This window comes from Schistocerca serialis, chromosome 6 (assembly GCF_023864345.2).
Source record: "Schistocerca serialis cubense isolate TAMUIC-IGC-003099 chromosome 6, iqSchSeri2.2, whole genome shotgun sequence".
NCBI lineage: Eukaryota > Metazoa > Arthropoda > Insecta > Orthoptera > Acrididae > Schistocerca > Schistocerca serialis.
In genome coordinates, this window is record NC_064643.1 from 114,390,546 (window position 1) to 114,418,177 (window position 27,632).

Sequence of the window (27,632 nt, forward strand, 5' to 3'; positions counted from 1 at the left end):
CGTAGCGCTCCTGCGGTTCCAGACTGCAGCGCCTTTAACTGCACGGCCACTTCAGCCGGCTCATGCTGTAATTCCTGCAGTGTTATTTGATGCTGTCAAATCTCCAGAATCTGTTGATTTATCATTATGAGCTATTTCACATGAAAGAGTCAACCTCATCATCACTTTTATAACACACTGCTCTAGTGGGTAAATGCTACTACACTGTTTCTCTGGTAACAACAAGTGGCTGAAAACTGTCGAATGGATGACAGTGTTAACTGTACACGAATACATACAAAAGGACACACTGTGAGGAAGTCGGACATGAAGCCAAAAGAACCATCAACAGTGTACAAACAAAACATAAATGCAAACTGAGACAATAACTTAGAATAAGGGTGTCACTGGGTGCAAACAGTAATGCTGGTAAAACTTCCTGGCACATTAAAACTGTGTGCCCGACCGAGACTCGAACTCGGGACCTTTGCCTTTCGTGGGCAAGTGCTCTACCAACTGAGCTACCCAAGCACGACTCATCGCAGCTTTACTTCTGCCAGTACTTCGCCTCCTACCTTCCAAACTTTACAGAAGCTCTCCTGGTAGAGCACTTGCCCGCGAAAGGCAAAGGTCCCGAGTTCGAGTCTCAGTCCGGCACACAGTTTTAATCTGCCAGGAAGTTTCATATCAGTGCACACTCCACTGCAGAGTGAAAATCTCATTCTGGAAACATCCCCTAGGCTGTTGATAAGCCATGTCTCTGCAATATCCTTTCTTTCAGGAGTGCTAGTTCTGCAAGGTTCGCAGGAGAGCTTCTGTAAAGTTTGGAAGGTAGGAGGCGAGGTGCTGGCGGAAGTAAAGCTGTGATGACGGGGCGTGAGTCGTGCTTGGGTAGCTCAGTTGGTAGAGCACTTGCCCACGAAAGGCAAAGGTCCCGAGTTCGAGTCTCTGTCCGGCACACAGTTTTAATCTGCCAGGAAGTTTCATATCAGCGCACACTCCGCTGCAGAGTGAAAATCTCATTCTGGAGTAATGCCGGTGATTGGAAAGCTTCAGATACATAAACACAACTCGACATGAAATGCACACTCGCATCCCTCATTGCCTATGCTACCAGAGGATCTTATCGACTCACATGGTCTTCACACTGTCAGATGTTGGCTGTGAAATCACACAACTTTGAATGTCCAGCACTGGTGCATCCATCTCAGTGCCGAAGTTTGAACATGGTGATGGTACTAAATTATATTTTATCTATTTTAAGTAATAAAACTGTAGGGAATAGCTACAAATGCGTCAGTATTAATGTACAGTGTGCATGTAAGGACAGCTGTTATGCAGTAAATCTTTAGAGTATGCCATACCACCAGAATTGTTTTGCTTCCTTTATCAAAAGTTTCCAGGCATATTTTCAAGCTAAATTTCTTATTTCATTTATGGCTGGTATACAGACTTCTCTGTCAATTTCTTCATTATGAAAGGAACTGATGATAAAATAAATATATGCACTTTAAAGCAAAATTTAATGATGCAAAAATTATGTAAAACTCACACAACTGTCTCTTAACCCTCTGAATGCTGTGGATGCATTAGCAAGCAATGCTGCGCCTTTCTTCAGGTGCTGTGTATCTGTTTAAGCATGACATCCTGTCTATCCCACAAGGCTGTAAGTTTTATTTATTTGTGCCACATTGTTGGTTCTTCTTGCAATGATTGTGTTAACATGCATAGTTGTATTTCTGTCTTGGTCTCCCAATAACTGCTCAGAGTTTGTGTTTCTTGGTTGTGTATGTTTGCTGTTGTGGTCTCATGTTGATGTTTTCAACTAAGCTTTATGCTTTTGACTATTCGACAATACTGACATGAGATGATTATTCTTATCACTGTCCTGTTGTACATAAGTGAAGTACATTTCAGTGCTGTTAAGAAAATGACACAGCAGTAACTGTATCATAATGATCACACACTGTTTCCATCCTGTATTTAATTAGTATAGTTGGCTGATTGATACACACAGTAATTGAATGTTCATATACCACAAAATTCCTTATTATATTTTTAGACAAAAGCTCATTTTCAAAATTTGTGTGTTGTGCATATTTATTTATTTGGTTACTTATTTATTTCATCCAAGGATCATCTCACAATGATATGGAACTTGTCACAGTAACACAATAAAAATCAATGGCTCAGAATAAAGATATACATGTAATATTTATGTATGCTTTATAAGGATAGGACAGGTGATTGCCTTGACCTTGATCACAGAAGCATCCCAGGATTTCCCTGAAGTGATCTAGGAAAGCCACAGAGAACCCAAATCAGAACTGCTGGAAAAAGCAAACACTATCCTCCCAAATATGAGGTCAGGGCCTTAATAGCTGCATCACCTCATTTGTTTGGTCACTGTTATACAATGTTCTTTGATTTACACACAAATTTCTTCTGGTAACTATTAATATAAAACATAATTTTGCTCTTCATCACAACGCACAATAAGAACACCTGCTGATGACTTCTGGGCCATGAAGCTGTTCCTATGTTCCTTGCAAAAACTCCAACCTGTTTGGACAACAAATTCCTGGGTCACCAATATTCTAATATGCTCCATGTTTCTTTCCTGTCCTCCCCTCAGTCCACTTGGGAGGGGGGGGGGGGGGGGACTGTATCAGCAAGACATTACCATCAAGCACTATAGATCCTGACACATGACTTGCTTTCAAAAGCAGTAAACCATCATCATCTAATGAAATGCAACAGGGTGTTGTAGTTAAACCTTTCATTATTACCCTCCATTCAGGGTCCTCCAAATGATCTTTTGTTGCATAGTATACATTAGTTAAGAGTGTCTTCACTTCCTTTTTGTACTAATGCATTATAGCAATATCTGTCATTTCCTTGGGAAGTTTATCATACAATTTTATTCACTAATAGAAACACTGTTTTGAACTTTTTGTTTGGTTTTTCTTGGTAGATATAAGTCTATATGACTCTTGTCTCATGATAACTGATATAATTTTGGCATTCTGTGTGCATTGTGTAGTCAAGATGCAATAATACTATTTATTAGAGAAAAATCACGAACAAACCAACACAATGTGCTATACCAGAGAACAAGTCAAGGTCATGGCAGTATCTGTCAACTGTCACTAAAACTGCACACATAGATAACTGAGTCGAGGAAGTCCAAGTCCATTAGAACTTATCATAGTAATTGCACCCACCTGGAAAGTTTATATCTATACCAACATCAGTGCATGACTAAGTTACAACAACATGCACAAGGACAACTGTTACCCTACAGAATCCTCATACATAATGCTAATGAAAATTCCTGGATGCAACAATATGTAAAATAACGGAAAGGCAGCTACTCACCTATAGCAGACTGATGTGTAGCGTATAGATACACATAACAGTAAACAGTATTCACACCATCTTTCGAGCTCCTGCTCTTTTTCTAACAAAAGTAGATACCGTTGTGAATGTGTGTAATTATGCTAGACAAAGAGAAAGAGCTCAGAGGTTAGTGTCAGTGTTGTTCTCTATTAGTGTATCTATGTGCCACATATTAGTCTGTTACAGATGAGTGGTTGCCTTTCCCTTATTTTATGTAAAATCCCCATACAGGTAGTTTGTGTTTACCAGAGAAGTTAGAATGTCATTAGTTGTAACTTTAACTGACTTCTCATCTAATCACATAAAATGGAGCAATCATTATTCACTTAACAGAGGAAGCTGTTACCAACAGACCTTTCATATAAAGTCCATCTTCAGAGAGGTAAGAAGCACACACACATACAAAATGTCTCTCTCTCTTATTATTACTTTTTATTTGACTATCTGCTTCTCAGTCTCCTCTTATTTGATGAGTGGTGATCTAATCTCAGTCAGGGGTTTGCAATTCACCTTGGATTTTTCATTGCCATCTTTATTTATTTCTGTGCTTACAATGCGTCTTGGAAAATACAGTTGCATATTTGCCACTAGATCATCTTACCTAGGAACATAAGATCTGATTTTTCATTTTATTTCTTACATATTGTCAAAAATTATTCCTAAAAATTGTTATTTCATTCAGATGCTTGTCAATTTAGTTGACTAAGAAATTATTTTATGAATTCTCTCGCATCAAATGGTTCACACTACAACCAGATTAATTGAATGAACTGGCATTGTGGTTAAAGTAATGGACTCTTAATCAAGAAGAATTGGGTGAAAATATTATCTTTGTTTAGATTTGCTGCTGAGTCCTTAAACCATCTCAGGTGTGAGTTGGGATATTTCCTTAAACAGGCCACGGGCGCTTCTTTTCCAAATTCTGCTCTAAATCGGCTCGACCTCTGCCTACAATTACTTCCTTTTATAAGCATAGTCACTTGAATAGCTCAGATGGTAGAGCACTTGCCCGCGAAAGGGAAAGGTCCCGAGTTCGAGTCTCGGTCGGGCACACAGTTTTAATCTGCCAGGAAGTTTCATATCAGCGCACACTCCACTGCAGAGTGAACAAACATTGCTTTTACTCACCTATGTTAAATTTATCACTGCCAGAATACGCACATTTTAACTGGTAATCAGCATTTGAAGAGGTAGCAATTCACACATCCACAGATTTCTGTAAATTACCACATGTTATCACATGCAAGTGCTTGAATTTGCATGCACAAGAACCTGATTGGCTGATGTCAGTACTAATGAAATCAGAAACAGCACAACATATCAATTTTTTTCTTAACAAATATTTCTTGGCACAACTTTGCAACATCCTTATTAGCTTTTCAGACTGCTTTGATCACCCTGTGAATTGCCTTTTCCTTGATAAACAACATTTCTTTTTTTTTAATTTACCCTGTACTACAGAGACATAATGATCGCTGGCTCTGGGCCAGGTCAGTGCGCAGATGCTGTTCCTCTTGTTGTTGTCATTCTTGGATTGAGAATCAAATTTCTATAACAAGCAAACTCAAATGCTGTCTTTGAGTGGCTGTCATTACAGAACCCAGTCATAGCATCCTCCCCTGTTAATATGGTCATGTTTACAAGATTTGATTTGGTAGTTCAGCCTTATACTTACAGTAATAAATTAATTTTACATGACCACTAAACTGAGAATTTGTTGTTTTTATACACACGTATACATGCAGTTTGATTTCATTATAAGAGTAAACATGTGAGAGATGGTTATAAAAGCACATAAAATTACTTTCAAAGGAGACACTTTTGGTTAAAAGTGTCAGTTATGAAATTACATTTTTGTCCACATATTTGCCACATAAAGGAAATATTTCCCTCACCAGTAGATGAGAAGGCAGGTATCATGATTGAATAACTCATCAAGATCAGTTGCAGAACAAGGAGCAAAAACTGATTTGAACAACATGAGCCATTGCATCACAGTGAAGTATACCTTAATTGCTTCAAGAAAGATATTCCATTGTGTTTTCTTATACATGCAAGAATGGTCCGGGAACGTTGTTCGGACTGTCCAGAAAAGAGGTGAAAAGTTGCTTCATAATTTAAAAAATGAGTCTTCATTTTGGTTACTGAACAACTATTGTCTCACTGTTATCTTAGAAATTCCTGATACACTGTGTTTTCTTATGTGAGAAAAGAGCAAGAAGTTATTGGATGTATTTACCTGAAACTGTCAGTGTAGAGATGCAATCTGTTATTTCAATGTGGATTTTTTTGTAAAAATTTTTACTAGGCAAGGTTGCATATAGGAAATTTGATAACTATTTTGACCATTACCAGTCATCTTCAGATCTGAAAGATATTAAAACAACCGATTTCAAGACAGGAATTACATTCAATATTTTAACAAAGTTAGTGAACAGTACGTACCAAAGTGTACACAGCAGTGTCTAAGATAAGAGGACATTTTGTCAGTTAGCTGTTACCAATGCAAAGGAATGCCAGCTGTAAAATATATACATTATCCATCAAACAAATAATGCAAAACTGACATTGAAGCATCGTAATGTAGGTCTACGTATGCCATGAATGATGGGAGATAGCATAAATGTTACACAAGAAACATTACATTAAAAGCATATCTTCGAACTCATATTTGTAACATGAGTACATGGTAAGTACAGCCAAGCATTGCTGTCATGCATACAAAGTGATGTTTACAATAGCCATGCTGTCTGATGATAGTGACAAAAGGGATGTTTACTATAGCCATGCTGTCTGATGATAGTGACAAAGTTACCATGAGGTGGTCGTACAGAAACTGACCGATGCTAAGAGTCCAGGCTTTTTGCAGACAGTGTAGTGTTACTAGAGTTTTTACTAAAATACTGAGACAAATGGTATACTTATGCTGTCAATAAAATAAGTGTTTACCTGTTGTGTGTTGTCTCACTGTGTAGCAGTCGCTACAGTCATTAGTTGAAAACAACTGCTCATGGGTTGCAGAAAGATGTATGATGAACGCTGCCATAGAGATGAAACCGAACAGTTGGAACCATTGTTACTGCCCTATGTGGCTGCCCTGTGTGCTAAATTTCTTGCCCTGAATCTCAAATCAGCTACACATTTAATGATACATTCTTCTTATAATACTGTGTACACACAATAGGTAACATTTTGTCATTTGCTCTCCATCCTGATGTTCCAACGGTCGGCAGTCTAAATTTCAGTTACAACAATTAAGAAAAGTAATACAAAAAATGCTATTTTTTTAGCTTACATAGAATGATATAACACTTGAAATATATTTTTTTCAAGTCAGTATGAGTTACATTATGAGTTTTTATTAGTAACCTAGCTGAATACCCAGTGTTGCTTGGTTACATACATATCCCACTGGTAAAGTAAAATATTTTATAAATTCATTGTAATATTAATTTAACATGAAGCTTTATGTTCAGTATCTTATTTTTCCATCCAGGTGCAAGAATATATAAACTTACGGGTGAACCCACTCTTGAATAAGCAGCACAAAATTGTCCATGAGAAAAACATAGTGATCTCAGTTGCACGCCTCAGTACCAAGTCTGATTGAAATTTTGCCATATGTTATGTGTTCCAGAGTTATACTCAGATGTGACACTCTTCCATCTCATAATCCCACTGCCTGTCTATAGGAGTATTGGGTGTGTTCTAGTTGTCACTACTGTTTTCCAGATGTAAATTACTTGTGTACCAAGTTTGGTTGAAACAACTCAAAGCCATTCAAGAGCTGTGCTGGAACACACACGCACACACACACACACACACACACACACACACACACACACTTGTATGTGCAGGGTATAACAAAAAGATACTGACAAACTTCAGAGGCCCGTAGAGAGTGTCTTGAGAAATAAATTACACCTGCTGCCAGGCAACATCTTTGGCAGCAAAAGACCATATGCAGAACTTTCAGGACAATAGATGGTGTTGAATGTGTCCACACCTGCCGTGATGACACTGTAGAAACCCCTAAGCACAATGGCATCACTGTATAAATGAACATTTGCTGCCAGAATGGTGGCCTACAGCGTGTATACAGTCTGGGACAACTGGGAAATCCATGAAAAAGCCAGGATTTTTTTCATCTGGGAGAAAACAGGGGAAATACCCAGGAATTTAATGGAATACTGGGAATTTTTTATTGTTTTAATTTTCAGTTAATTTTTTAAAATTTTGACTGATAAGAAATGATATTCTAACAAAGAATTTTTTAGCCTGCTGCAGCAGCAATAAAACATAAATGAGAGAAAAACACCAAAATGAAACTTAAATTGCAAAGACAGTTCACCATTCACTATAAAAAGCAGTGCATCTGCAGACAGCAAAATGTCTCAAAGGCTTTGGACAGAAACTACGTGATACTTTGTAACAACAAACTGCTTTCTATCAGAATGATTTCACAGTTGTTTACATTTTGTAACAGGTCTCAAGAAAATATGGTGAATGGTAGTTTCAGAAGTTTTACTTTCAAAGTAAATTTCTTCTTACACAAGATTAATTATGTAATGTGTGAGAATGTGGGATGAATTTATTAAATCACAGAGTGCTTGACTCTCATTCAAAACTTAAGACTTTGAGGACCAGCTAGTTCGAAAAATTTTGTGCCCAAAAGACCAGCTATTTTTGTCATTATTTATAATTTTACTGCCACATTTGTGTTTGATATGTCTTAAAGTGTAACACATGCAGAAAAGGATCAGTGTGCATGTAAAAGGTTAGCTTTGCTTATAGCTATCTGTGTGTTCTTGCTACTTAACAGTGATGTTGTTATTATATCATGTGTCCTATGCTCTAAATATCTGCTGTATTGGCTGGTGAGATCACATGACATTTGTCTTGATTGGCTGACAAAGCACATTGGGGTGTATTTTTTCCTCTTCTCCTGCTGGTGTATATTTTGTAGGGTTTGTGGTGGGTCTTATGCCAGCACTTGTGGGAAGTTGGGTCCCTGGTCGATATAACTGGGCAATATTTTGCCGACCCTAATACACTGCCAGATGAAAGTAGTACAGTATTACCTTTATCCTCTCTTCTCAGAGTAGTTGTTTGGTGGTCGGGATCCTTCCGTGCCACATCCCTGTCGATCCAACTGTGGTGAAGATTCCTGGAAAGCATCCGCAAGTTCTCTCTACTGCACTACTAAATAAGTAGCCACACTTCTCAGAAACAGGGGTACATTTTGCCCAACATTTTCACTATTTCTTTTAACCACAACAAACAATTGCTACGGTAATACCACCCTCTTGACTACATTCAACATCATCTGTACATCCGTACTTTAGGACCGGAGAGAGAAAACCAGATAAACAACTACTGCTGTTCAAGTGTTCATTACACCCTTGTTGGTGTGTTATTTACTCCATGGCTCTCAAATTCAGGCACTTGCTGCACCATGGCACAAATGACTCCCAGATGACCAGTGGCTGCAATACCATTCTTACTGGTCCCCTTCTCGCCGGCTCCACCACTGCTCCAGATTTCACTGCATACAAGCACAGTTTCCCTTTCCCACTACATTTATCCCTATTCAACTTACTCACGAGCATCTCTTGTCGACGGCTCTCCAATGGTGTGTTGGGATGTTGACAAGTATCCCGAAACACAACAACATCACAATGTCGATTTCTTTGCTTCAGAAACTGATGTGCTGTATTTGATGAAATTCGTATTTGGTAATAAAAAAATATGCAGTGTACATGTTGCTGTACATCAAAGATCTTTCTAAAACATGAGGGAAAGTATACTGTCAGTTAATATGGAAAAGTGTATTTTCCCCCTTGAAAAAGTATATTTTCATGCATGAAAAAATGTGCTTTTTAACACAGAAATCTGAGAAAAATCTGAAAATTTCTTTTTTCCTCACCCCCGCCCCCATCTTGTCTGCATATGTACCCTGGCCTAGCAACTGATGTGGATACCTGTAACTTCATTGTGGATGGTATTTCTGGACTTGGATCTTTATATTCAATTTGTTCCTTTAGATTTCCTCCACAACCCCTTGAAGTTTGTCAATATAATTTTATTTTTCTCTGTATATTATAGAAATTCTGCCTTCCAGTATTTGCTTCATCCATATCTACAGCTCATCGGTACAAACCATTAGAGACACTGATGAATTAGCTGCAAACTGAACTTGCCACTATCATAATCTTGCAGATGTGTTATTTAGGGAAGAAAAATATCTGCTGTGCTCAAAAAAGATTTTTACATCCAGCAGAAAGTGATATAATGGCATGAATATGGTAAGTGAAAAACAGGACTTGAATGTCTGCAACTGCTATAGGTACTGGTTGCTGTTGAGAGTATCTTCAGTGATAATTTTTGATGGCACCCAAAATTACCAAGCTGCCTGTTCATACTGATCAATGGTTTGAAGCATATGCTGGAACGTGGCACTGAACAAACAGTGTTTCATACTACAGTGGGTGTATTAAGGATGTATTAACACTGACAATGGATTTTAAAGTATCGTGAGGTGTTGGTTTGGATGAGTTCCAGTTAACTGCATACAGTTTGCTGTGGCCATAGAACCTATTGTTTTGCATTTTGACGCACCATACACACTGCTCAAGGGACAAATAGGTTTGATGAGCCATTGGATAATATTAATGATATCTGCTGCAGTAAATTGAGAATCTTAACTAATAACAATGACTGTATGAAAGAAGCTGAGGAGAATGGGAACCAAATTTCTTCTTTTACTCAGTCCTAGTGCAAGGTTACTCCTAGATAATGCCTGGCTGTAGTATGGCCAGAGTTTACAAGTCTTTTCTAAGCTACAGTTGATAGCCTTGCTGTTTACCGGATGTATTCCTTACCAATATGTATCAGATACAATTATTCAGTATCTGGCCCTCTAATGTGCTCCACCAAGCAGCATTCAGTGCTGTAAATTTGCATTAAAACTGACAGAAAATAAATCAAGACCACAGTGAACTGCTCTTCTTCAGTATTCCGATTTATAGAAACTTTTTCTTTGTGATGTACGTTCAGTAAGGTAAGGTAAGAATGGGAACTTAACAGCCCAAAATATCAGTAATCTGATAACTTATAGAGTGAGTAGTTAATGACACACAGAGTTTGCTGAGAAATTGTGTGCTACCAGCTACATGGTGATAACAAATTGCTCACTACCAATGGCTGATTGCAAATCTGAACACTGCGAGATATTAATGGGTAGAAGTGTAGCATTATGAATGTTAATAATCTAATGATAAAAATTTGCAGTTTTTGTTACTTTTAATAACTAATTTAATATACCGTATATGCTGGTAACTGGGTAAGAAGTCTTATATGACAGTACAGGAGTCTGAACTATCAGCAGGGGTACCTTGTCTGTGTGAAAGTTATTCTTATAACTTTTAAAGCTGATTAAAAAAGTCCATGTTGCAATAATTTATCATTTGATAACTGGTTTTGGGTATATAACCAGTCTTGTTATTGGCTTTCCACAATTGACTGATACCTAATAGAAGGCATTACTTCATCTGGTGTCAACATTGACCCTCTCATCATGGTTATTAAACTGCCCTAAAATGATTATATAACCAAAACAGGTTACCAAATATAAAATATATTGTGGTTTGTACTATTCTAATCAATTTTAACAACCAGTGGCTTTGTTCCCAGACATAATGTTTAACATTATTGATTTATACTTTTTGGTACAGTAAACACTTATGTAACAACTGCAAATACTGCATATTGTATAAGATATTGTATGACAAAAGATGACCATTTAATGTGTAAGGTGTTGCACAACAAGAGGCATGGTTTGGCTGAGGCATCTGTTGAGAGCAGATCTGCATATTCTGCAAATGTGTTTTAATGCAAAAATTACTTTGATATCTGAGCTGCGGTAATCATTGCCTAAATTAAGTGCCTATCTGATGCCCTGTGTTTCTTCCATGAAATTTATGGTTCTCTTTTGCACACCATTGTTTTCTTTTGTCTAAATTTCATGAAAAATGTCCTCACTGTAAACAGCATTAAATAAATAAAGTGAAATATTTTTTCAAGTTTGTGATTGATTTTTGCCGTTGAACAGGATTTTACTCACTTTTACAAATTAAATACTTTTATTAATTTTATAACAATTTTATCAAAGGTACACACTTGTGATCAGCAAACTTTGCTAGATCATGTCAGCAATGCACTAAGTAGGAGAGTGATCAGGTGACCTTGGAGCTCACAGAAGCACTCTGATGTCCAAGGGCTACTCCTCCTACCATTCTGAAACAATTTGAGAGCGATGTGCTGGTGGGCACTACTGTGTAAATGGGCAGTCCACATGACTGAACAGTAGGTTCCTGTATTGTTTTCCAGAGAGGGGAAATTTATGATGTACCATGCACCCCATTTTATCCAGTGTAAACATTTCCTTTGTAGAAAAGTCTCCAGCAACTGCCTGAATGGAGTACTGTGGGAAAGTAGGGTGCATTATTAAGTGCACTGTGAAATAGTGGAAAGCCAAGAGAGTTCATGGTTATTGCTAAATAACATTTAGAGTAGTACTCTGGAAGTACGAGATGTGATCAAAAAGTAACAGGAATATTTGCTTTCCTTAAAGAATATTTATTTATTCATCAACATCCCCCCCTTCAAAGTAATCCCTCTCAGATATAATGCACTTGTGCCAGTGCTTTTTCCAATCTTGGAATCACTTCTGGAACTCAGTTTTCATTATGGTGTTCAGCTCCTTCAGTGATTCTGTTTTTATCTCATCAGTGGTGGCACAATGATGTCCTTTTGTGATTCTCTTTAGCCTCAGAAATAGAAAGAAGTTGCAGGAGCTGTGTCTGGCAAATATGGTGGCTGAGGCAACTTAATGGTTTTGTTTTTTGCCAAAAAACCATGAGTAAGCATTGAGGTGTGAGTGGGAGCATTATCATGATGCAATTTTCACAAGTGGTTTTGCCACAATTCTGGTCATTCTCTTTAGATTGCTTCACACAAACAGCACATATACTTCCAGATATTTTCCATATTGACTGTACAACCATAAGACAGGAACTTGTGATGCAGTATCCCGCTGTAATTGAAGAAAAAAAAAGTGAGAAGAATCTGCACATGCGATCAAATTTGTTGAATTTCTTTTGGTCTTGGCTCTTCAGGCAGTTTTTGTTGGAAAGATTGGGCCTTGGTCTTAATGTCGTACCTGTTCACTCATGTTTCATCACCTGTTATAATCTGCTTTAGAAGTTCTGGATCATTGTCAACTTCATTCAGCAAGTTGTGAGCAGTGTGTACACAACATCGTTTTTGGTTTAAATTCAACGATTTTGCAACAAACTTTCCTGCAACATGTTACATGCCCAAAACATCCCGAAAATGCTTGGTATGAGCCAAAGGCTGTAGTAACATCAACAACAACCTCTCTGATGGTGATTTGGTGCTCTTCCAGAACAATTTACTTTACTTATTCCACATTGTCATCAGTAATCAATGTGCTAAGGCATCCAAGGTGGCCATCGTCTTCAGCATCTTCTCAACCCTCTTTGAAATGTTCATACCACTTGTAAACTCTTGTCTTACTTATAAAATATTGTTACATTCCATCCTGGATTTTCCATTGTTTGATTCTTGTCTTACTCATAGTAGATTTGCCAAAAGCCACATTCAACATTTCAAATGCAATGCTGCACTTTATTCCATTTTTCAAACAAAATTTAATGCAGTTTCTTTGATCCATCTTTTTCAAAAGTAAAAATCTGCCAAGTGCTCTGAAACATGTATAAGCTTTTCCACTGCCTACAATAAACTAAATATTCATAGCAGCTGAAAAAGCAAACATATATCAGGAACAGAATATCAACAAGATAGAAAACAAAATGAAGAATGGATGTATTGCCTCCGAAATTAAGAAATTCATATTACTTTTTGATCACCTCTTGTATAATGTCTGACATTATTGAAGGAAAGTATATTTTTTCCAAACAGAACAGACAGAATAAACCATGCTAGAGAAGGGTGTCTGGGGCTATGATGAAATTATATGAGCACAGGATAGATTTTCTGTTTTTTGTATACAGTGTGTCGATTATTCATGTGACAATGTCTGTTCAATAATGAGTTCAGTAAATTCACTGTATTTCAGTTTATGCTGTTGAAACAAGTATTTATCTTCAACCACAGAGAGAAGCAAAGTTATATGCAAATCTTTATGTTTTTAATTTTCGTAATCTGTCAATCATTTCTATGTAATAACTTTCAGACATTCAGTAACTTCTTTTTCAGTTAAATAGTGAAGATTATGTAAGTTTAGAAGTGGACTTCACTTTTCATGTATAATAAAGCAATTTTTCTAAGCAAATTTACTGATAAAAGCTTCTTGGTTATTAACCAACTAATAAATTTATCTTGATTTGTTTGCCAAGTTTCCTATTTTTAATTGATCAAATATCTGAGCATAACAGAAACAGGGTTCCCCATAAATTACAAAGGAATTTTGTCCAAATTTTCATAGCTAAATGAGGAATGAAAAATAGGCTAATGGGGTACCAAATTGACTAGTGTGATGTCTAGTTTTGTAAAATAGTATTTATTTGCTGTAATCAGTAATTAAGAAAAACTTAATTAGTGATTTGAGGGAAAATTTTTATTGCCTACCAAAGAGTGAGAAATAGACAAATAGGATATTTAATTGACTAGTTTCAGGTCCAGTTTCTCAGAAACAATTTTTAAGTGCTTGAAAATAAACTGTACAATTAGGAAAAACTTAACAAGCGATTTGCGGGAAAATTACTCTATGGATTCTTGTCTGAATTATTATTGCCAAACAAAGATTGGGAAGTGGACAAATGGGGTATGAAATTGAGGGTTTAGTTGTACAAAAAAAGGGTTTAAAAGCTTGGAAGTTATTAGATAATGAAGGAAAAATTAAATAGTGATTTGAAGTCAAACATAGAATGGGAAATGGACAAAAAAGGTGTCAACTAGACCAGTGAGGGTCCAATTTTGAAAAAAAAGGTTTAATTGTTTGAAAGAAATCAGGATAATTAAGAAAAACTTAATTAGAGATTTGAGAGAAAATTGAAATATTTCATGAACAGCTAATGCTACTGACATAAATGAGTTGTCAAAAGTTCATCTCTTCAAATTCTAGCTGTTTCTTGAATAAAAACTTGCATTGGTGTGATACTTTACTGTCAAAATGGTCACCTTCAAACCAAGCACTAAATTCAGGACATTGAAAGGTCATGAGGTGCTAAGGTGATTTTTTGTCTCTATGGTAAGGCCTCAGTGTTGTTGCAGCTCTGTACATGAAGCTTGTTTCTCCTGCAGCTCCTAGTGTTTCATAGTTGAAAGTTGGCAGCAGAACTGCTAACTGTCAAGGATCTTCTTATGCTGACTCTACTACAGAATGTCTCAAGCATCACATGAGTTGTGCAAACATGGTTGACTGCCAAAGGGCGTGGTGAATATGGAAAGTCTCCCAACAACACAGGGCAGAAAAGCATATGAGGAGGACTAAAAACAGAAAATATTGCCCAGGAGAGTGAAATTACCGGAAAGAGTAGTGAGAAAATTAGTGACAGATGATATCAACACTTTCCCAGCCCAGTCTTGCTATGTTTGCAATCACCAAATGTTTCACATTTTTTGGAATGGTGTGCACCTGACAGTAGAATTTGTAAGCTGCTGGTAGATAACAGTATGTCCATCGACAATAATGGGAAATTATGCACAAGATGCTATAAGTCACTGATTGGTCATCACATTCCTTCGCAAGCCAAGTGCAACAAAATGAAATTGGAAGAAGTGCCATATGTCTTCACTGACTTGTTATTCACAGAAAACTGTCTTCTTGTATCAGTCACTGATTGGTCATCACATTCCTTCGCAAGCCAAGTGCAACAAAATGAAATTGGAAGAAGTGCCATATGTCTTCACTGACTTGTTATTCACAGAAAACTGTCTTCTTGTGTTTTTCCACACATTTATCAACATCCAGAAGTATCATGAATTAATTCAAACAAACAAAGGAAAAAGGGATCATGTATCACTTCCCACAACTTGTGGAGGAAGTATTCAAGCAGCTGCCAAACGGCCTTGTGGATGGTAGCATTATCATTACCACGCAAGAGTTGTCATCAATTAATGAGTGGAAGTCTGACATTTGTTCCCAAATCATTCAAGTTGCTTTTAATTACCTTAAGAAGTACACAATCTGTATGCCAATGACAGTCCTGTCAGTATCAAACAACTGACTTGTTCTGCATATGATTTGCATGTTCAAAAAATTTTGCCTTCAAAGCTGTTGTCCAAGCCAATGAAAACTGCATTAGGGACTGCATTTTGAGATAGTAGGAGCAAAAGAGACAGCTACACCTTATGTCCAAGCTTCCACCCATGTGGCAAAACTTGAGACATTAGTGCACAGAGGCTGCAGCTGTTGCTCTTTGTGCAGCAGGCTTGCAGCCAATCATGACACGGCAAAAGAGTTATTTTTATGCTATTTTGTTCAACATACGTGCCATTTACAGAAATAAGCAGAACCAGTTGGGTCACAATATGGCAAATGAGATGATAAGTGAAATCAGAATTGCAACAATTGTTTGGGCTGTTCTGTCCTTTCCGCAGTGGAGAAAAAATGTCAACCAACTGCTTCCATATCAATGAAGTACCAGAGCAGGATTTGAGAGTGATCATCACTGCTTTGTGTCAAAACTGAGGTGCAAGTAATGGATGGGCTACTATTAGTCATGAACATTTTAGTGACTATCTAATAATCCCTGGTCAATTGGTTTTTCTTCGCAGTCACAACATGCATCACTACTTTGACTCACATGGTTGAACTTGTGCTGGTTATCACTCAACATCTTCTTGAGCAACTACAGTTGTCTTTAATGACTCAATGGAAATTGTACTTGGGCGTTTGAGTAGAACTTTCCAAAGTCCAAAGATTAAAATCAAATAATTTTTCTCACCTTCATACAGCCCATTCCTGTTGAAGTTTAAGGAGATGTTGCTCCAGACTCTGCTGGAACTGGAATAGTTTCTGAGACATATGATTCCGATGAGGACAGAACCACAATTGAAGAACATATTCTGCTGGTGAATAAAGAATTCCAGCCACCAGCCATTGGAGAAGTGTTCAAAGAAAAAGAAAACACAGACAGTTAATCATATGATGCAAAATGGAAAAACTTGTGGTCAATTATGTCAAAATTATTTGGAAGACTATGCACTCTGCTATCTTTATCCAAGTGTTAGAAATGCGTTAACAGAAGGACTCAGAATAGGGATAAAGCAGTATTTCCAGCAGAATGTTGTGGGCGCGATAAAAGGTTCTGGTTCAGCGAATGTTTTTTTAAACTCACAGAAGTGTTGAGGAGGAAGATATGAATATAAATATCAGTGTGTTGAGCATAATCAGCACCCAGGATATGGACCATCAAATGTGATGAAGCTAACAGATCTGAGCTTGTATTTCAAGAGTATGCAGTCGATTGCAAGTTACTAGAGAAGTGTGTCAAGTGAACTGATCGGAATGGTCAACCAGTGAAGACCTCCTTCCTGGATCCTCACTTCCAGCTCTAATGACCTTTTCTGGCCTGAAATGATGAGCAATTTGTTGGTTCTGGATGGCACTGACAGTGACAAAACACATGAGAGTCTGACATTGGATGAAGTGATGGCACTATTAGACAAATTTCCTGTTCATGTGACATGCTGTTTTTACCATTGCTTTCCCAAGCACTTATACAATGTAATCTTGAACCACATACATTGAGCAGGTGATGCATTGCAGCTTGCAAAGCACGATGGTGAACAGTTGCATCAACTGGTACAGAATTATCAGGTACACAGTTATCGCAGGACTTTCAGAAAAGGGAATAAACTCTGCAGATTTGATTTACCTCCTGAACCCTCTGAGGAAAGGACAGTTCAGAAAATGGAGGAAAAAAGAATGCATGATATGGCAATCATAAATGAGAAGCAGGGGAGTCAGTGGTTAATTACTATAATCCTGACATTCTCAAGCTATGGCAAACCAATATGGACGTTGGTATTGCTGTTTATATTTTGAAATTATTGCCAAAGCTGAGAAAGACACAATCAGCAAATATATTTGATTGGTTGTAGAAGCAGCTCTGCAGAAAGGAGGAGACAAAAAGGCAGCTCCTACTTTGATGTCATGCAACATTCTCAGCAACTGAGCGATGTCAAAATAAGAAGCAGTTGTGAAGTTTTGCAATCTCAAGTCATGTCTTTTGAGTAGAGAGTGTCTTTTTGTACTCTTTTCACAAAGGAGAAAGGACAAGGCTGCTTCATTTGTTAGATGAAAGCCCTTTGGGCTCAAATATTTTCGAAATATACAGAACCCAGTGATGATGAGACTGATGTCTTAAATGACAATGAGAGTGCCAAAACCACACTTTTACGTGGCAAAATGAAAATGTTGAAAGGGAAGGTCTCAGCAGTGTTAGAATACAGCTTACAAGGACTGATAAATGTGCTGAGGACCATGCCTACAAACGGGCTCTTTTGTGCTGTCTTTTTCGAAATAGACAAGCTCTTTCCTCTAGCAACAGGTGGCACAATTTTAGGAGCACTCAGGAAGCACTCGATGCAAAAGGAGGTTTTCTGCAGTCAACACTGGATGCAAGCATAGAAGAACTTGATAATTGGAGTCATGAGATACTGAATCCTCTTGAAGTTCATAGTGTATTGCAAGACAAAGATTGTGACTTGAGGTCTGAGTTGAGCAAATTTACTGGTGTGACAGAGCCTAACTTTGATGCGGGCTTTGACTGCAACATTCCAGCCAAATTCATACCGACAGTTGAAGAACACGGTAGGACAGAAATGAGTCTACAACCTTGTAAAATGTCAAATCAAGGCAGTCATTTATCATACAGGTATTCCACATCTACATTTATTCATTTCTGGAAGTGCTTGAACTGGCAAAAGCTTTGTGCTCAGAGAAATATGCAAATTGATACAAATTGCATAAAGCAAGGCTGATGCTGTACATATTTTTTCTGATCAGCACATGACTCAGAGAAGCCAAAGGATGGTCAAATGGTAAATTCAGTAATTTAAACTTTGTATTGATTGCAGTCTATTCTCATTTAATGGATTTTCAAGCAGCCAACACCTTATGAGGATATTTTTAATCTGTGGCACCTCTTCAGTATCATAGAGCTCCATAAGAGTATCACAGCAACATAATGTCTGCATTAAATTTCACTACAATTGTGCCCAACACCATTATGGACATGTCACATGATGGGAAATGCACCACACCCTCCTCCTACCTACATTCCACTCTTTCTTATGATGCTTGTCTGAGGGAGGCCAGAACCACAACACCCGGTGTTGAAATCACATGGTTTTCTGGCTGAGGAAAACATTTCAGATACACAGTTGCTCAGAATTTACACAAAAGGCCTTTAGCATGTGACATAAACAGCATCAATGAAAACATCCCTTCCCTTCGGGCATTAATTCCCACACATTTTGCAATTGAAAATGACAGTTCGTAGTGTGATGGGAAGCGGGCCAATGTTCTTGACAACATACAAAACTGCTGAAACCCCTAGATGATCCAAATCTACTGTAAGGACATTGTGGGGCTACATTCCCGTTGAACATGATCTGACACCTGTGGATTGTAGTGGACCCTAAACAGCAAAGAGTGTTTATGCTTTTTCAGCCCTCCTGCTTCACGCTTTCCTGTGGCGTGATCTTGCATGGGTGCAACATTGACATGTGCATGGATAAAGCAGCAAAGGGTCTCTAAGACCTCCCAGTTTGGCGAAAACCTTGCAGCCATCCATGAACCTTTGTTGAGCTCATTAAAAATGTATGTCAGATACCCATTCAGCTAACTGGTGCCTCATGGCCGCTCTAGCATCTGAAGGCAGGCAACCCCCTCAACATCCCACAGATAGTGTTGCCTGTCATAGGTGGGTGTCACAGTTCAGACCTGTATCACAGAGGCAGCAAAAAAAAAAGGGGGGGGGGGTGAAATAGGGGCAAGAATGGGGTTTGCCGACCTTCTTATTGTGTGACACATCGGTGATGGTGTTGGGCAGAATTTGGTGAAATTATCCTGTCTTACACTGTACATGAACTTCTGAGGTATAGCCTTTTTTTTCACATCTGTTTGCTGTTTGAAGCATCACCAATCCCCGGGTGATATCGCAGGGCACTGCACTTTTGCTCCACTACAGAGGAAGATTTTAGGCATCTTTTAGCTATATTTCAAACTAATGCATCACAGTGGGAAACAGTTTCAGGGTTTCAAAAAGTGATATGTTTTTAAATTTTGCTCAGTGTATATCAGAAATTGGTTCTGATCAGAAAATGTGAAGCAGTTCCTTCCTATCCATCCAACAAATGCACGGTGCATTGCCTGGAAGCAGCTGAGGCTTGCGGAACTGGCTGCAAAAGCTTATAAAGTTTGTGCAATCAGTGCATACTCTGAAATCTCAGAGGATGCTGGAAAGCTAGTGCTGAAAACACATCATTAACAAAACACGAATGATGGATTTGCTGATGAAATCAATATTGTAATAGGTACTCAAGTTATATTGGGGGTAAACATTTCAGTTAATGCTGGTCTCATCAGTGCATTGGCTGAAATTGTTGATATTCATTGGACGCACCAAGATCAGTTTCATAAAAGTCAGTAACCACTGGAATTTCTCATTCACTTCAGTGATCTTCTCAACATTTTCAACTGTGATAAACATCTTTATGGTATTCAGCTGACAACTTTAAATTATGATGGCAAATTCAACACAGAGATCCAGTGACATCAGCTGCCTTTGGCACTGAGCTGGGCAATAACTGCTCACAACTCAAGAGTTAAAGAAGTTATCAGAATTACAATTCTCATCACATTAGAAATTGTGGATTTTTTTTCTTTCATGTTAAAAAAATAAAATAAAAATCAAACCACAGAATGCAATGAAACTTCTCTGCTTTCTCTTGGTCTAAATACTCTTAATAAAAATAGAATACCAATTGATACTTAAATATATTGTATTTCATGTTTTTGAACAAAATGTGAAAATAAAAATAGAGTTGACAAAGAAACTCAAATGTTTTGAGAACCCTTTGTCTAAAAGTAAGAAATAATACAGACTAGCAAAAGATTTGACACACCTTTGAATGATGCTTGAAATCATGTGCATCAAATAAGGTGCCAATTTAAAGTTCAATTTTTGACTTTTAATCTCTGAATTTTAAAGAGTACTGAAGGATATTTGCCTGGTGGATTATGAAGATCGTGCAGTCTGTTATTGTGTGACCATGACATATTTCTATCATTTGTGCCTGAAGGTGTAAACAATTCCAGTAATTTTTCAGTCTCAAAAGTGCTTCAATGCAGAATCCTTGAAATATCAGAAAAGATAAGGCGGTTGGCACAGGACATAATGTCTCCCTTAGAAGTGCTTTCATTGTCATTGTTCTTACTCACTTACTTTTCTGGATAATTACATGATTTTGAGCATCTATCACAAACACATCAAATGTTCCTCTAATCTGTTTTATTTCTTACTTCCAGACAAAAGATTTCACAAAATATTTGATCTTTATTTTTTTCATTGTCTGAATTTGTAGGAAACATTTCATCAGATTATATGTTTTTAATCCACATATGTGTGTTAAATTATTACTGAGTATAAGTTGTTTACTTAAAATTTCCACTGTGTAATGTATTGGACATGTGAAAATTTTTAAAAAGATAAATCTGAAATTTAATCATGGATGAGTTGTGACTCATATGTCTTATTTCTTTCTTTGTTTGTGTTTTTTGCAGGCAACTTTTGAAGGATGGATGGAGGTAATGGCTGATGCCGTTGATGCAAGAGGTGTTGATCTTCAGCCACAGAGAGAAGCTAACTTATATGCATATCTTTATTTTGTAATTTTCATAGTCTGTGGATCATTCTTCACACTTAATCTCTTCATTGGAGTCATAATAGACAATTTCAACATGCTCAAGAAAAAGGTTAGTGTATAAAGCTGTACTAATTACTGTACAACTGTTTGCATGTTTTCAGCACAGAATGTAAAATTCTGACTGAAATACTGAGTCAAAGCCCAGTTGTAAATCCTGCAGAAAATCAGAGATAAATATGAACTTTTTTCTGTGATAATTAGTATGTTATCCCCTCATTAACATATTTGTATGGTATCACAATTAAGGGCTGTTGTTTGTCAAACAATAGAGAGACTTCATTGTACTTGAAGAATATATTCACCCTTTAAAAAATACAGCACATGCAGGCATATAAACACTATGACTTTTAATGTTGTAAAATATATCTGATGAAATTATAGGAAAATTGTAACGAATCACATGACAGGTCATTACAATAATGTTAGTACCCAAAGCTACATAGGTGAGGTGCTGCAATTATATGAACCTCTTTCCAGAGGTACACTTTGCCCAGACTTTATCACCTGTACAATAATGCTCATCCCCATTGAACTCCTCTGTTAGATGATTTTCTTACACTTGAAGATATCCACTTCACAGGTTAAGCACTGGCCTCTCCATTCTGTGAACCCTGTTTGGGGTGCACTGGAGGGACAAACTGCAGGCACTCAGAAACCACTAAGGAGGTTCCAGACCTCTGCAGTACTCATTATCAGGGATAAGATTGACTACTAATGTAACTTTTGAACTGCCCCACAAGAAGCACACTATGTTGCTGTCAAACATCTTGGTTTGGACAGTATTGTATTCTATACACTGTGTGATCAAATTTTATATCATTCTGTAATTCTTCTGATATCCTGTGCAGGAAGTATGCTCTCATCTGTGTGTAATAACTGTTATGTATTTCTGTCATACTGGCACTTGACCCAGAATTTCTTGCTTATTGTGAGTAGATGGCTTAACCATTGTTTTCACATTCTGCCCATGTCTTCTAGACAGCCTCTCAACATTTTGTCTCTTACTGATGTGCAACGTTGAATTTCCAAACTCCTTTTGTATGGTGTGTCTTCTGCTGTTCCGTGTTTGTTGTGACTATATATCAGGCATTATAAGAAAAGATTATGAACCATTTTCCAGCTAGTAGGACTCTGGCCTTTGGAGAAGTGGATTTGTCTACCCTGCTAGCTGAGTAGTTTGTTATATGGGTAAATTCAAGTAACTTACTATGTTCCAGTTCCCACATATCCTCGTTGATTTGGTATCATTGTGTGTTTTATCCTTTGGTTTTAGGAGACAGTTGATGTTTCCTGCAAGGATTATATGCTGCTACTCTTTTACAAATTTATATGTCAAAGAATTCCAGTCTCTTACATTTGTTATTTCCAGAGAGAGCATAAATATTAATAATCCTCATGTTGTTGACAGTGACAGTGATACTGATGCTGTTTGGAAATGTTTCTATATGACAATATCCCTTCTTTGGTATTGATTGCAGTTATTAAACATGCTGAAGTTCAACAAACACTTTTTATTACATATTAAAGATGGGTACACGATTATCACTTGACATTTGACAAAACCAGATTGTTCTTGGTCTTGCATGCCCTTCAGCATCCATGTACAGGCAATCCAGAGATTGTCCAAATGAGATCCAATAAGCACCCTGGTCGCATATGTACAACATCAGCAAGGTACATACTAGGGCACAGCATGGTATGAAGTGACTGCTCATGGGGCCTCTTATCAAATGCAGGTGAAGTTTTTGGTAGTGCGTATTGCAGACAATCAGCCTCACTGTCTCCTCCCCATTTAAGTGACCTATAAAGGTGAAATGTCCATTGGTAGTAGGACTGTCATACTATTAAGGGAGGTGTGGGTTGTGTTTAATGTGCATCTTGATGTCAGCTGATATCTGTGATTGCACTGTATCATCTGCTTGCACTGGGGACACTGTCATGATACTGGAGCCAGGTATTCCGGTCTCATGGTACTCACTAGGAGTCATTGGTCCTGGAGGTGAGAATGATTCTGACTCCATGGGGGGGGGGGGGGGGGGGGGGGGGAAGGGGGGCCTTCATTCAGTGCAGTTGGACCTGTTGTTGGCTTGTCTCTATGTGGCATCTAAAGTTGTAATACGCTGACTCTGAGGCCATTGGTGGTTGTTTGGCTTGAGATGGAAGCTACAAGGCATGGGTGCAGCTGGTTTGCTTGCAGAACCAGCGTGGTATGATTAGCTTTCACTTGAACGTCTGTTGTCTCCATATGTATCTGATGATACCTGATACTCACCCTGGAACTCTCCCAAAGATGTGATCCCATACCTCCGTGCCCAGAGAATTTGGAGAGGGTGTGGTGTTGAAATCCTGAGTCCGATGATGAAAATGATCTTGATGAATTCCAGTTGGGCTTAATGTGGTTGAATGGGAGCACCATTTTATGAAGATACGTCAGTTTCATCAATATTTTTCTATGCTGCATTTGATATTTTAATCAGTTTTACAGAAGATACAGTACCTTCATCAAAATATTGTTGTGGCGCATCTGCCATTTAAAAGGTATTTGCTACTGCTAACACTTGCCCAGTAGGATTGTTAATTTCAATACTTCTGCAGAAACTTCTTTATCAAGTGCATAAGTAATTATTGCAGATAGATGACACTCTAATGATTTGGCATAGGATTGTTTACATCTTTGATTTGCACACAAAAATCGACACTTTTAGATCAGCCTTTTAAGATCATCTACCCATTCAGCATATGACTGATTTGCCTTCTTCCAACAGTGGAAAAATGAGAGCTAAGCTGCTGTAACATGTGTTTGCTGCTCATAATTCGTACACAGAAAACTGTGAATTTTTGGCAATTCAAAACAATCAAGTTTAGAGAGAGCACCTTATACTATAAAAGACACATTACTTGGTTGCTGGTAGATGGCAGAAATGCATGCTGTTTAAAAGTGTCAGTTGTGCTACTCACCCAGAAATAGAGCTGTAGACATGTGTAATATAAGTCCCACTCTTAATCTTGTGGATGAAATGGTAGTGGTGGATGTTGTTCTGACTTGAATGAGCTGCTGTAGTATAAGCTGCTGCTGTTCCTTAATTTGCTCTTGCTGGCTTTGTTGTAACTTGAGATTTGCTTTTGTAATTGCTATTGTGCAGCTGTTTCCTGTGTAGATCCAGTTGTAGCTGCCACAGTTTCATGATTTCTGGAACGATAACCAATTAACTTAATTTGTTGTTAAAAGCCACACACTAAGTTCAAATCCTCATTGCTGATATTACATCTGATAAAGTGCCACAAACACTCTTTAATATGCAGCAAGGATCGATACACAATTATCACTTGACAGTTCATAAAACCTGTCTACACTGGGCCACCGTAAAGTCATAGACATACACCAAGAGAGTTGAGATAGTTTGTGGTCGCACAAGTGCATCAGCTTCTGTGTATTTGCAATACAAAGAGTCATCCAGTTGAGATCCCATAAGTAATCCGATCACATATGCACAGCATCAGCAGGGTAGATACCAGAGTACAGCAGGATATGAAGTGAGCTCATGGTAGCAAGAAGAACACTTCTATTTGCTGCACGACATCAGAGACTAAGCCCATGTGATGGGTTGCGGGCATCTCTTATCAGCCGCAGCTGAAGTTATTGGGAGTGTATGTTGCGGGGGGGGCTGTTGACTTTGCTGCATGAGGGCACAGATACAGCAACACTTCCCATTTATACCCCACTTCCTGGATTTGTTGTGGCATTATATCCTTTTTTTGCTCTACTTTGAATGACTGTCACTGCTTATAGTAAGGCAAAATCTGTCAGTATCTTATGAAAAATCTTTCAGGCTGTTTAGTTAAAGTGATTCTCATATTTTGTTAATGTTGAGTGTTACTATTTCATAGGCTTGAAGTGTTATCATATCTGAATATTCAGAGTGATTTAATGTTTGTCATGGCAGAAACAGCCCAAAGTTTAGTATCTTCTTAACATCCATTTCTGGGATCCAATATCTGCTCTGCTCCTCTCATCTTGTTGAGAGGTCATTGTTACTAATACTGTTATTTCAGCGATTTCAGTCATTCCTGCATCTTTGACAATCCCTCCAATTTCATGTGCCCAGTCTCACGGCAGATGTTGATTATATCATTATTCTTACTAATTTCTTATTTTCTTTTGTGAAATTGTGCTTCATTATGCTAGAAGATTCTCTGTTTGTTGTCCTTGGACTGAGCACAGTTTCCACAGCCTTGCTTAATACTAGGTGCGTTTTTCTGTTTCAGAATTCACTGATGTTTTCGCACATTGTTTGCCTATCTTTAGCTTTTTCTTGATCCTCTGTTACATTTTTGGGTTTTTTGTTGTGGCGTCGAGCTCTTGTATCTGATTGTGTTTGTTGTTTGATATGACTTCATGTATCTTCTTTTCTACATCTAGTGGCTTCTAAGATATTTGTTTTTGTTCCTGGTGCAACATTTCATCTGTTGGTTCACTGATTTCCACATGTTCAGAACAGTATTTCAGTTATGGTCATTGTTGACCTTTGTGGTGATTTTTTTGCAACTTTATGTTTGTTGGCTGTTGCCTCATAGGTTAATGGTAATATTGATCTTGGAATTTTACTCAGATACCTTTGTATACATTGTGCTTGTATGGGGCCAGTTGGGTTGTGTGCTGCACGAGTTTGCGTCTGAGGATTGTATGTAATGGTAATCCTGTGTGTACATACAATTATTAAGAGGGTATCTGTTTTTGTTGTCCTGTTTTAAATTGTCACACACCATTTAATACAATTAACTTCTGAGTGTTAAGAGATCATTTTCAATTAGCAATTCAATTCTTACAAGGGGATGTAACTGTGTTGATCTGTTTCATTGCTGTTTCGAACTGTAGTTCGGCTATTCAGAGTGTTTGAAGGCTGCAACCAGCTTATGCAACAGTGTGTTTAAATGTCATTGTTCTGTCACTGGATTCCACAATTCTGTTGCAGAGATATGTGTTCTTCGGCATAAAATAGACAATATCAAACATTATAGATACAAAAATTCCTACTATATCTTCAAAAGTTATCTTAACAGATTCTTCTATCCATGTTTCGGTATCATGTTATTTTGATTGTAAGGAGTTCTGTTCAAAGGCAAATTTCAGTGTATCATTCCTATTCGGTTGAGCCATTATTGTGTTGTAAATTGGTAGGTGTGAATCTCAGTTCTTCTAACTATCTAATGCAGTTGCCTTGACATGCTGTACTGATGACATTGACTGTGGTACACAGCGAGCCTTATGCGTCCTTGTGCCACAGCTGCCACAAGGAGACTGAACCTGTTGGCTATCTGAGCATAACTCCAGGCCTGACTCATACTGTTGTTGTCACTGATGTCTCCACCTATGATTTCTGAATACTACTATTGTAGCTTTTGTGGCTAGTGAGTTATCAACTTGGAGGTACCTGTTTGAATCCTGGGGGACGATGAAATTTCACTGCCAGTAGTTGGCCAGCAAGGGGAGGAGAGGTGGACACATAGTGTTCACTATCACAAGACACCGCCAGTGTGCTAGATTAAATTTCTAACTCTCCACAGTATCTCATCGAGTGTGGGTGTGTGACACTGTTGATAGTTGTGGACATTAACTGGGTAGTCCCCTTGGTGGTATCGAAGAGGCGTAGATTATGTGATGGCACCAGATTTGACTCTCTCTCTTCTGTGATTATTATACAGCAAACACAAGACACAGCCTGAACACACATTCGTGTTATTTACAGTCTACAGATACGCTTAAGACACAACTTTCACACACATTGAGGAAAGGGGCCATTGTGTGTGATGGAAGAGTGCACTTTCAAGTATCCAACTGACCTACCCTTTGCAGGTCTCTCAGTAAACATTGACAGACCACAATGTCTTTTATCATTTTCTCCCTGTTGAGACAAGCAGAGTCCCTCTGAATTGAGCAACAGGCCTCCCAAGAGACAGTTAGAATCAATTTTTTGTGACATAGTATTTTTCTTGAAGGTTCAGGATAATGACTATATATTCTGTAATTCACAACAAGAGATACTTTCTTTTGCTCTCACATGAGATCTCAGTCACTTTTTCTTTTGGAAAGTAGAGCACATAATTTGACACTCCTCTGTCTGCTGTTGGTATTCTGTTGCCTCATTTCAGTAGTACAACTACCCCCTGTATTTATCTGAGAAAATAATCTCCTTTATTCATAATACTTTTTAGGTAACAGCTGGGAAATTAAAATTTGTTTGAAAGAAAATTTGCATGAGATTCTTTAATGG

At 37.9% G+C, this 27,632-nt stretch overlaps 1 protein-coding gene across 1 annotated transcript in view; it reads left to right on the plus strand.

The window, feature by feature from the left end:
• Nucleotides 1-27,632, plus strand: part of LOC126484672 (sodium channel protein 60E-like) — a 277,274-nt gene that overhangs the window by 201,210 nt on the left and 48,432 nt on the right. The window contains exon 22 of the mRNA XM_050108265.1: nt 21,218-21,409. Coding sequence (XP_049964222.1) covers nt 21,218-21,409 — 192 coding nt within the window. The remainder of the gene's footprint in view (nt 1-21,217; nt 21,410-27,632) is intronic.